The following is a 12,425-nucleotide window of genomic DNA, read 5'->3' as shown; positions in this document are numbered from 1 at the left end:
CCATCCCTGGGGACATTACCCCAAAGAAACGACATTTGGAGGCTGTCCAGGGCTCAGTGATTATCCTGAAAAGAGCACTGTCCAGGCACAACTTCGCAACTTAACCCGTGAATTACGATCCTTCACCGAAACGAAAGTGGATACTTCGTTCAAGTCCTGGTAGGATTCTGTTTCACCTTCTGAAACCCGAATTCTGGAGATACCAATAAACGACACAAAATCTCTTTATAAAAGTCAAGAATCCATGGAGCTAACTAATTATTAGTATCAGGGCATCGTCTGAGGCCAAACTTCGAAAAAGAAGGAAAACCTTCACCAAATGCAAATTAACATTATTCTGATAATGAAGCATGTGCGACCGGAGTGCTTTTCTCACAGCAGCTTTCTTTCCCAATTCTATTTCATATGTAATATGCAGATTAAGCTTTCAAATTCTGATAAAAACAATTTTTTAATATCAAAATTGAGCTGAGTGCTTCCAATTATTTTTTTCTTTGTTTGCCAAGAACCTTACACAAGGGAGCATGTGAGAAACTGTACTCAGATATTCACGTTTTTATTAACGCTTAAACTTTATTACAATCAGCTGTCTGTCTCAAAAGCAGCTATTACATGTCTAAGCCAGCAATATATACTTAAAGTTTTATTATTGAGTAATGGGGAAATTTTGAGATCCTGAGAGGGGGGTCATGTTATGTTTCAGACTGCATTGGAGAGAGTGTCACATTTCTTCCAGTGGTGGATGAGCTTCTTGATGCTATTGGAATGCAATTATCATTTTGGCTCTGAAACCTTTTCGAAAAAAAAGAATTCTATCGATTTTTCTCGGCGACTTTGCAAGGAAATAATTCCCACCATCAGTGTACAATTATTCCCTCAAGCGCAAATAAGTTGCATTCTTGTGTTGGTTTATCACACCGAGCAAATCTGATCGGCTCGGAGCATTGATTACTTCCTGGATATTAGTCGGCCTATGTCGAGTGCTCCCGGTTCCATTTGGTTATGCTGCAAAAACAAATATCAATCGATTGTTTTAATTTTTTTTAGTTAAATTCAAAATCGTTATTTGCAGAATAGAAAATGCAACTTTTATTCCCTCAATCTGTAATTTTTTTTTTTTTACATTGACCTGAGGCTCTTTACATAGTTTGTACATGCATCACATTCAGGATATGCTTAATAGCAGACAACGGATAGATAAACAGTCCGGGGGATACCAACATCATGAGCTTGCTGTGCACAGACGGGAAATGCAAACAAGGCCAAACCATTCCCACTAACTCCATTGTGATTTATATGTTGTGAATGATGAGAGTGATGTCAGGAAATATAATTAAAAGTATCTGATGCATTTTCTGTTCTTCTTGTTGCTGCACTGTCATCCTGAAGAATATATTGCTGAGATCTCATTGAGCATTGTGGATCCTGTCTCAGGGCTACAGACAGAAGGATGCTTTCATTGCTGGTCAAGGCCCTCTCTCACACACACTTGAAGATTTTTGGCGGATGGTTTGGGAGTGGCGTTCATGTTCCATCGTAATGCTGACTGAGCTGGAGGAGAGGGGACAGGTACATTCCGTGGCCTACTTTTGGATATTTTTAGTTTAATGCTCTAATCTAAAGCATCACGATCTAGAAATGTAAAAGAAATTTGTTATTTGTGGATTTTTTTCAATGTCTAAAGCTCATTGAGCAGCTTGTACATATGTCACATGAGGAGATATCGATGTACTTTTGCACTAACTACTTGTCTGTTGGTAAACGTTAGACAAAAACATTGTTTTAAAGGATTTTAATTTACCATCATAACATCATGAGGCAAGTATTCAGGTGGAAACACCATACAGACCAATAGTTACTCATATTTTGCTACCTTACTAGGAGAAATGCACCCAGTATTGGCCAAACGAGGGGACTCTTACATCTGGCGACATCTCCATTGAGCTCAAGTCCGAGACTCACCATGACAGTTACACTGTGCGGGACTTCGGTGTCACCAACAAGAAGGTATGAATGACGAGATTTAGCCCGATGTAATCATTGGTTTCTATCATGTCATGATGTGTTGTGAAAAGTTCGATTAAGTAATTATATTTTGTGTATTTTGTTTTTTTAATCTTTTTATTTTCATAACCATAATGTCGGTGAGCCCTCCTTTGGGTAATGTATTTAGTTTTTTTAGTTTTTAGTAATGGCCTTCCTGAGTGGTTTGGAGTAAGATTATTGACTTTGTACTATTTGGAGGTGCATATTTCTTTGAAATTCATCATTTTTGAAACTGGCATTACCATGAACCCATAAAGATATGTTGTCCCTTATAGAATAGACTTTATTATCTTGGTTTCTATGGACGCCATCTTTATTTCTGGGTTAGGATTCATGGGATATGGTCACAAATGTTACAATGATATTTGCATTAGCCTCTAACTGATTTATACCAATTTTCTCCTTCAATATCCATCGACTACCCAGTGGGCTGGCAGTGTGACCTCGGTATGCACACCCGCCTCTGAGCCATCTAGCCTGGGGTTGAATCTCGGTTCAGCTACAAACTGTCATCCTCATGTCTCACAGGCAGGGCGAGGCGTCAATGTGTGCACCATCCCTTGGATGGATGTTAAAGTGGGCGTCACATCTGCTAGCATTAGTTGGTGAACATTAAAGATCCCACGGTATCCTTCATGAAGAGTAGACGAGCTATCACCGTCACCATGAACAAATGACAAATTCCTGTCTTAACCTGTAGAAGGTGTTGCATTAGTGGCACAGCTACATCCTCAGCCAATGATGCTACTGACAGCCTTATGCTGCATATGAAAGAACATCAAGAAGAACTTACTGGTGTCGAATGGTAAATTTTGATTTTCCCATACCAGTAATTTAATTATGCAGAGATACTCCACAACTTTAAGCACCCCAGTCGAACAATAATTTATCTGACTTTTTTTTGTATTGTTTGGCTCAGCTGTTCTGGACAAGAGGATCTTTTAAATGTCATTGAAAACGTTCATAAATCCGACATGGCCAATCAGTTGACCATTCAACGCCAGAAACGGAATAGCTAGAACACAGTTGAAAACAGGAAAACACATCAGCAGCACAGGAGAGGAACACGACAGAGGGATACTTGGAGAAAGAATTGGTGAGCGGAGGAATGAGAGAGTGACGGTAGGAGGAGGAATATACAGGGGGTATACAAGCTAAGCAGAATGAACAGGAAGGGAAGAATAACAATGAAATAACAATAGAACAAAAAAAATGGGATTGATGTAGGGAGAGGGGAGAAAACACTAACTTGTAAAGAAGGGGTGGGCTTGTGGATGGTTAACGAGGGTCGAATCATGAGTTTTGATGAGAGAGGACCTGAAGAGTAGGTGAACGGCCATCTTGATTTCCTGGAAGTAAAAATGAGATTGAACAGAGTGAGGAAGTTGATTCCGCAGGTAAGAGAACAGAGGAACAAATGAGTGGAGTGAACAGGGAGCCTGGATTTTGGGGGTTTTACCAGAAAGAGGTTACTGGCAGAACGCGTGCCCCCAGCGAAGCGGAGAGGTGGTGGATGATGGGTGCAGAGCACAGAAAAGGCAAAGGGTGCAAGATCAGAAAGGACACAATAAAATATAGCGACCACTGACTGTGGGAGATTCCAATTATTTGAAGGGTCTTGGTTCTCCACAGCATCAAGACGTGAATGGTGTGAAGTTGTGGCGCCAGCCCAAAGATGAGAGTAGTACTCCATCGAGCTGCATATTAAAGGCCTTGTGGGTTGCTTGACGTTCAGACTTGCCAAGTAAATACTTAGCACCCAATCAGTAGATAGCTTTGGAGGCCAACTCAAATGTATGGTTTGCCCAAGAAAGATTGTGGTTTTTGGTGAGGCCCAAACGTTTGAGGGACAGAACTTCTTCAGGCAGTTTGTCGAGGAAGTATGTTAGCATGTTCGCCAGATTGTCCCTTTCAGAGAGACAGTGAGTATGTGAGATTGCCAGGATTGAAAGACGTATTCCAAGTGTTGGACCAGCTCCTGGTTTAATCTAAGTTTGCAGAGATAAGAGAGGATGCCCATCTTTATGATGATGGATCCTCAGCCAGTCATCAGTGAAAATGAGTTTGTTTGTTTTTTGGAGAATCAGAAATATCTTTGATGAAGATTATGAACAGGACTGGGCACAGGACACACTGCCTTGAGGAACTTCAGCTTTTACAGGAAGAGAGGAGAGGAGATGAGGATCCCATTGAGACGTGCATTGACAATGAAAGTGGCACAAGTCAGCAAGCCAGGTGAGGAGGTGGCCTTCGATGCCGTTGGCAGTGAGTTTTGGAGAGCAAGGTAGCGTGCCAGACTTTGTCAAATGCTCGAGATATGTCCAGAAACATTTGAGGCCTTCAACCATCCATTGTTTGGAGAGAAGCAACAACATGTTCAGGATCAAGTGACTATGTTGGACACCACACTTATGGTTTGAAATCAGGCTGTTGGGGAAAAGGCAGAATTTGTTATTGACTGCAATGATGGATTCCATGACTTTTTTATAATTTCATGTAAGCTAATACGTCTGTAGTTAAGAGAGTGTGTTTGCACCCTTTTTGTGGAATGCAGTGATGTTGGCTGACTTTGAAGTGGACGAAAGGTGACCGAGGACAAATGTTAGATTAAAGAGCAGAAATTGTGTCGGCATAGTCCAAAATGTCATAACAATTGTGCATTTTGTGATAATAGCACCAGACTGCACATATATAGACCAATACCAAATTATCGTTTTCAGATATTGGGGTACTTGAAATTATACCTCTCTGTGCATGTGTAGTGATGTTTACTTTGGCATGTCAATTTTGGTGTCAAAATCAATGTTTGCGACAAAATCATCCAGTTATTTTATGTTTACATTCTAGAGTATAGGCATGGATGGCTATGTTAGATTATTTTGTAGCAAAATATGTGGTTTATTTATAAACTATAAGGGCACTTGGTAGAGCGCATACCTCCACCACATTATGCCTGATCCACTGGAACATATCGGGCTCAATACAGTTTTGAAATATCATGTGATATAATCGTTTTTGGTCATAATCTCTCAATGGTGAAGAATCACTTTAAAAAATAAATAATTCTTGTTTTCAGATCTGGATTTGGATGTTCACCAAAATCGAATCAATTCGTTGTGGTCACACACCCAACCTGTCCACCAAGTTTCATCTGAATCTGTTCCAAACTTTTTGAGATATCGTGCTATATATTAGTTTAGCCCTACCTCTCAATGATGAAGAATCAATTAAAAATTATTGGATCCTGATCTGGATCTTCACCAAAATCTAATCGTTTCGTCCTTGTCACACATCCAACCTGTCCACAAAATTTCATCCCGATCTGTCCACAACTTTTTGACATATCCTGCACACAGACATACAAACAAACAGACAGAGAGAGAGAGAGAGGGGTGAAAACATAACCTCCTTCACCTTCCGTGGCGGAGGTAACAACTGGCAGTGGTACCTGGCTTTGCCTGGTCTATTTTTTGTGTGTCGGTCTAAAACACTTTCCGACACCCACTAAGGAATAAGGGCCCTGCAAACTTCCCTACACCCATGGTAGAGTCATTAAAATAAAATAAAATAAAAAAATCCAACATTTTTTTTGCAAATTTTTCCAAAATTTATTTTTGCCTACAACACTCCCCAGCACTCAGTGATGAACCTCTGAAACTTTGACGAAGATCCATTCAGCCATCTCTGAGAAATATTGTGACACACACACACACACACACACACACACACACACACACACACACACACACACACACACACACACACACACACACACACACACACACACACACACACACACGTAAACGGCTCTCTTATAGCACAGGTAAAACATACACGGCAACTCCATGTACGGAATTTCGTTATAACGTAATGTATTAATTAGGGAACCAAATCGTTATACGTCGTGTTAAAAAGAGAATATGCCAGAGTGGCATTTTGATTGGACTATTCTCATTCCACACCATAAGTACTTTATTAGTCCCCTACCGGTTTCACCGGAGGGGACTATGGGTTTGCTGTATGTCCATCCGGCCATCCGGCCATCCATCCATCCATCCATCCATCTCACCTGTGGTTTTTCTAACCTCCCATACACTTTAACATATTCAACTGAAACTTGGTACATGACTTTATTATGATAAGTTACAGAACAAGTTTGAGTTTCAGGGTGTTTTGTACATTTTTCCACATAGTTGTGCCCTTTTTATACTTCAAAAATTTAGACCACTTACTGCGTCGTAGTCCCAAGAAGGAAGCCAGACATAACACACACACACACACACACACACACACACACACACACACACACACACACACACACACACACACACACACACACACACACACACACACACACACACACACACACACACACACACACACACACACACACAACATTGGTCAGTGTTCAGCTGTCTTTACTTCACCCCACTGCTTTACACCCATTGGCTGTACAGTGGCCTGAAGCCACCCCAATAAAATCATGCTCTGCCATTGCATGAAGCAGCACAGATTATCACCCCTCAGGTCTTCGGCCTGGTGTTAGTCCATGGCCCAGTACAATTGGAATGATCCCAGGGAAAGCATGATGCACATAAGCCGTACGCATGTTTTTGCTTTATGTATGTACATCGGGTAATTTTTTTCTATGAAATAGGCAATGTCGAGAAACGAACGAAACACAGTGGGTTAGCTTCTTCTTCTTCTTCTTCTTCTTCTTCTTCTTCTTCTTCTTCGTCTTCTTCGTCTTCTTCGCCTTCTTCGCCTTCGTCTTCGTCTTCGTCTTTGTCTTCTTCACGGTCGTCGTCTTCTTCGTCTTCTTCACGCTCGTCGTCTTCTTCGTCTTCTTCGTCTTCTTCGTCTTCTTCACGGTCGTAGTCTTCTTCGTCTTCTTCGTCTTCTTCACGGTCGTCGTCATCGTCGTCTTATTCTTATTATATTCTTCGTCTTCTTCATTTTGGGTCCACATCGGCTCAAGCCTGCATTAAAGCAAGCTAATTTTTAATCTCCAGTTTATTATCCTAGTTGTGTTTATTGATTTCTAGTCTACAAAAGATGTCAGTAAATCAAAATAGATTTTCCTTTCATTTCTCTGAACAGACCCAAACACCGTGCATTAGAGTTTCTTCTTCTTCTTCTTCTTATTTGGTTCTGGTATCAGCTCGAGCGTGTGTTGAAGGCAAACAAATTGTTATCTCCAGAACATTTATGGGGACTGGTCGGGGACATGTATTGCAAAGCAATTCTCACTCTTATTATATTGTGTTTAATCCAGGTTATAGGATACCAATTTTTTTTTGCATTATTATTCATCTTCTTCTTCTTCTTCATCTTCTTCTTCTTATTATTATTATTAATATTTTTGACTGTGAAAGCAACTCATTATACTTGAACCCTGGTCTGGATTTTAGGAAAACCGCAACAGGCAGATCCGACAGTTCCATTTCCAGGGATGGCCTGAGGTGGGAATCCCTGACGATGGGAAGGGCATGATCGGCCTCATTGCTGCTGTCCAAAAGCAACAGCAGCAGTCGGGCAACCATCCCATTATCGTGCATTGCAGGTGTGCCGAATATCCTCCTCACCCTCATCTCCCCGACTGACTTGGCAACATTGCTGTGCTGTGATCGTTGTACTTCAGCCAAATGCCTGAGATTCCTGTTTTTTGAAAATCGTTTTTCCAATGAGAGAGAGAGAGAGAGAAACTGTCCCGCTTATCTTGTGATGGGTGGTTTGGTGAAACCTCATGACTGCATTGCATTTCAGATTTGACTAATCCCACACTTTCTGTACGTCTCTCACCACAGTGCGGGGGCAGGTCGTACTGGCACTTTCTGTGCTCTTTGCACTATTCTGGAGCGTGTGAAGACCGAAGGAATCCTCGATGTCTTTCAGACTGTGAAGAGCTTACGCACACAGAGGCCTCACATGGTGCAGATGTTGGTAAGATGTACCTTGTTGTGGCACAGGGAGTGATTTTTCCATTGCTAAGGTTCTGGTTAGCACATGTTTGTTGAAAAAGGAAAATGCGGTTTTGTTTTGATAAACTGCTCTATGCTGCAAAATAAGTGGCTGTGAGCAAGTGTTGCCTATGTGTAATTGATAACAGATGCCCTAATTTTCTTTCTCATTCAAAGTAATCTGTTATTGTTGCTGTCCTTGCTGTTATTGAGAGTGGGGTTGGGAGTCGTGGATGGGAAGAGGGCATTTTAGAATGAAATTGGTCAAACCTCCAATTGGTGTGTGTGTGTGTGTGTGTGTGTGTGTGTGTGTGTGTGTGTGTGTGTGTGTGTGTGTGTGTGTGTGTGTGTGTGTGTGTGTGTGTGTGTGTGTGTGTGTGTGTGTGTGTGTGTGTGTGTGTGTGTGTGTGCGCGCGTGCACACTTTTTGCCAGTGTGGTGAGTTGCACGTCATGTCAATTGACGATATCATCATTCTGTTAGAATTGGCAAACTACAATCGTGTGAATCTACTGTTTTGAAACAAAACCTCACTCTAGTCAAGGAAAATCCACTTGGAACCTGTTTGCCCATCTCAAGTGCGTTATGTGATGCTTTCACATTGATAGTTTTTCAGAATTTTTAAAACTGCTTTCACCACCACAGCCTTATAATGCCTGCTTTGTTCATTCAATAACCATTGCAGCTTTTCCTCTGCGATTTAACTGCTGAGACAAATTTCCTTTTGGACAATGTCGGTTCATTTTCTTCAACCTGCTGTGCAATTTGCGACTCCCCATCGTGTTACTAAAGTTCCTCCAGATGTTTCAATATTCATAAAGAAAAGACTTGTGTGAGGTTCCAATGATTGACCTTTTTGCCAAGGGAAAGGAAAAGCATTTTCTGGTTTATTTATTTTTTCATTGATTTTTTTTTTATTCTTTTTTTCATGCAGTGCATTCTTCAATGAAACGAAATTAAAGTTCATCACAATTGTGCTGTATCTGTAATGCAGGAACAATACGAGTTTTGTTACAAGGTTGTGCAAGAGTACATTGAAGCATTTTCCGATTATGCCAACTTCAAGTGAGACTTTACCTTTTTCAAGTCCTGCCTTTTGTGAAGAGGTTTGAGTGTTTGTGTCGTGCACGGACCATGAAGGCCAAGTTTTCACCATTGTACCTGCAATTGGAAAGCTTCCTTGAACATGTTTTGATAAGAACCAACCACACCGAAAAAAAACGAGTCGCAGCATTGATTTGCCATTCCAATGATGTAAAATTTGCAAAGCATTCACATTTGGGGACGATGAGTCGGATTTTTCCGGCGTAATGCACAAACGAAGCGGTGTCTCCAGCCGAAGGCCATTGAAGAACGCCATCGAAGGCCGAAGGCCTCTTGTATCACCAGGCATGACTGTTTAGCTTCAAGCCTTGTGGGTTGTGAAGAGGTCTTTAAGCAAATGACTGCTCATTTGATAATGAAGAGCGAGATGTGAAATTCATCACAGAAAGAAACGGACTCTGCCCTTACACCTGGAACAAACGGCACCAAACTAAAGCCCCCAAGACTATTCCAAAACCTTTAAATGGTCCAACAACTCATTCCTAATCGGTGGTTTAAGGTGCTCCCATACCTTAAAACTTAGTGAGTATAAATGCTTTTGAAGATAAACATAGCTGCCATTACTGGAGACCAACGAGTGTCCCTCCCAGGGCAGCGTATCACCTTCAAATTTAGGTTGCTCTTGCAATTTATTATTTAAGTTAAAACATTTGTTCTCTTTAACATGCTTGTAAATTTTGACTTTTCCAGTTCTTTACCATACCTTAACTTCATTTTTTAACACATTTTATTCATGGTGAATCATTTTTCTTTCGGTTTCAAGAAAAGAATGAAAGAAGAAAAAAAAAAAAAAAAAAGAATATTTTGCTTGCTTGCAAAAGTCGCATGCATTATCATTCTGTTTTGTAACATTCCAGGAACAGAGTTCCAGGCACATTTTAATGTTTCTTTCATATTGCCTCTGCATCTTCTCTGCATTTACAAAATCATTTCTATTGTGTGATGCGTTTTTATGTTTTTTTCATCTTCTTCAATCTGTTTGGCTTTGCCAGTTATCAGGTCAAATGATAATTGTTGTGTGTAAGGAAGGTTCGTAATAAGGGGTGTAAAGTGAAATAACCATTTCATTTAATGCATCATGTATGGTTTTAATCTAAAATAGCGTCCATCCGCGTGCATAACTGGGTTCCAAAGTAAGCGTTGGGTTCAAACACAGCTCGTAGCACTTAACAAATTGAATACACACATCAAGGTGTATTTACAGTAGCCGGTGCAGTGTTGAAGCTTTTGATGTAATGGTTTGACTGTGATTGTTAAGTGAACTTTTGACATGTACATTTAAAACTACATTTGCAAAATGTCTCAGAATCCAGAATCCAGCATCACTCTCACTCTCACTCTCACTCTCACTCTCACTCTCACTCTCACTCTCACTCTCACTCTCACTCTCACTCTCACTCTCACTCTCTGTCTCTGTCTCTGTCTCTGTCTCTGTCTGTCCCTCTGTCTGTCTCTCTCTGTCTGTCCCTCTGTCTGTCTGTCTCTCTCTGTCTGTCCCTCTGTCTGTCTCTCTCTCTGTCTGTCTGTCCCTCTGTCTGTCTCTCTCTCTCTGTCTGTCTGTCCCTCTGTCTGTCTCTCTCTCTCTCTGTCTGTCTGTCCCTCTGTCTGTCCCTCTGTCTGTCCCTCTGTCTGTCCCTCTGTCTGTCCCTCTGTCTGTCCCTCTGTCTGTCCCTCTGTCTTTGTCCCTCTGTCTCTGTCCCTCTGTCTCTGTCCCTCTGTCTCTCTCACTCTCTCACTCTCTCACTCTCTCACTCTCTCACTCTCTCACTCTCTCTTCTCATTCTCTCTTCTCATTTACTTTCTCTCTTTTAATCATAATACGTTTGCGATCTGTTCACACGTTCGGATATGCAGGTGTTCGTGTTTTCTCATTATGCTTTTGATAATGAAGTACCAAGCCAAAAAGGAATTGATCATTCCATGTCAATCTTTGAGTGGTAGTGACAGTTTTCATTTCTGTAAATGTATATGTTTGCATTTTTGTTACACAAAGCTTGCTGCGATCCGTAGTGCTTGTGTTTCTCAACACGGCTTCGCTTTTGTAGTCAAAACAGTTTTGTACTAAAAGTTGTCTCGTCCTTTCTAAAACGACCGAATGATCATGTAAAAGAATTTTGTACAGTGCTTTTGTGCCAAGCATTGTTTGGTTTGGTTCGGTTTCTATGGTCCAATATTGCTGAACAGTATTTAAAAGTCAATTGTAAAAGTTCATCGCCTGCCTGCAGGCGGTGTAATAAAGTGGGGTGTATGTTCATTACCGCATTCCTCTTCATCAATTTCACATGATGGGCCCGTCACATGTAATTGAGCACCTCGTATGCATGGCTTTTTTATTTTAATTTCTACACTAAGCCGATTGATTTGGCGCTGGTGAGAACAAGCATTTGAAGATGTTTTTGCCTTGGTTTGGTGTTTTTTTTTTTTTTGTTTGTTTCTTTGGATGCAACTTTGGAATGGCTAACCAAATTTCATTGGGATTATACAGACTTTTACTGTGCCCTTTATTTTGATGTCCACCCTGTTTTACAAACCCCTGAGCAATCTTTCCTAACTTTGGAATGAATACATAACAGACCAGTGAACTCATTTGTATTGACAAATTAATCAACTCCTATTCTACATAAACGCCTACTATAAAGTGTTTACCTCCACCATTGTACCATACTCTTTGCAGAGCATTGGTGCTGCCGAAGCAGTTTCTTCACGAAAGATACTATGGGATCTTTAACATCCACCAGCAACCAATGCTAGCAAATAGATCGTTCTGCTTATCGTCCTTCTGATGTGTGGCACACACGTCAATGCCTCACCATTGTATGCGAAACACCAGGATAGCGGTTTGTAAAAGGGGTCGAGATTCAAACCCAGGCTAGACAGCGCAAAGACGAGTGCACATAACTCTAAAGTCTAAACTAACCTGCCAGCCCTAGTATTTGCCTACACTTAAACATTTAAGTTTGTGAAGCAGTTCAAAAGGTAGCAGAAATGTAATTTTTCTTCTTATAGAAATCTGAATTTCCCAAATAAATTTATTTCTATGACATCATTTTGCTAAGTTACTTTAAAGCTCAACTTGATTGATGAAACCTAGCAGCTGAGTTTCATAATTGTCTCTTCCCCACACGCTGTGACATGGAACGTTTTCTCACCCCCCCTCACCCACTTCATCGATTTTCCCCACTCCCCCACCCTCTCCACCTTCCCGACATATCATTTTGAGATGAAATAAAAACTTATTTCCTTGTGCAACACAAATCCTGGTTATGAATTCCCCTGAGCAAAACACTGGATTTCGCATGAATCACAAGTATTTTAC

The 12,425-nt window shown here is 40.9% G+C and overlaps 1 protein-coding gene across 4 annotated transcripts in view; it reads left to right on the top strand.

Moving 5' to 3' along the window:
- The window catches only part of PTPRA (protein tyrosine phosphatase receptor type A), a 215,885-nt gene extending 204,522 nt beyond the window's left edge, over nt 1-11,363 (top strand). For all 4 annotated transcript variants that reach the window (XM_085848261.1, XM_085848260.1, XM_085848258.1 and 1 more), the window contains 5 exons: nt 1,435-1,569; nt 1,882-2,007; nt 7,458-7,609; nt 7,854-7,989; nt 9,000-11,363. In XM_085848261.1, the coding sequence (XP_085704387.1) occupies nt 1,435-1,569; nt 1,882-2,007; nt 7,458-7,609; nt 7,854-7,989; nt 9,000-9,074 (624 nt within the window). In that variant the 3' untranslated portion in view covers nt 9,075-11,363. The remainder of the gene's footprint in view (nt 1-1,434; nt 1,570-1,881; nt 2,008-7,457; nt 7,610-7,853; nt 7,990-8,999) is intronic.
- Nucleotides 11,364-12,425: the final 1,062 nt, after the last annotated feature.

The sequence above is a fragment of the Eptatretus burgeri genome, chromosome 12 (genome assembly GCF_056783735.1).
Source record: "Eptatretus burgeri isolate ZD-2024b chromosome 12, Ebu_testis_v1, whole genome shotgun sequence".
In the NCBI taxonomy this organism is placed as follows: domain Eukaryota; kingdom Metazoa; phylum Chordata; class Myxini; order Myxiniformes; family Myxinidae; genus Eptatretus; species Eptatretus burgeri.
The sequence above is the reverse complement of the archived record's forward strand: the minus strand, read 5'-3'. Positions and strand labels throughout refer to the sequence as shown.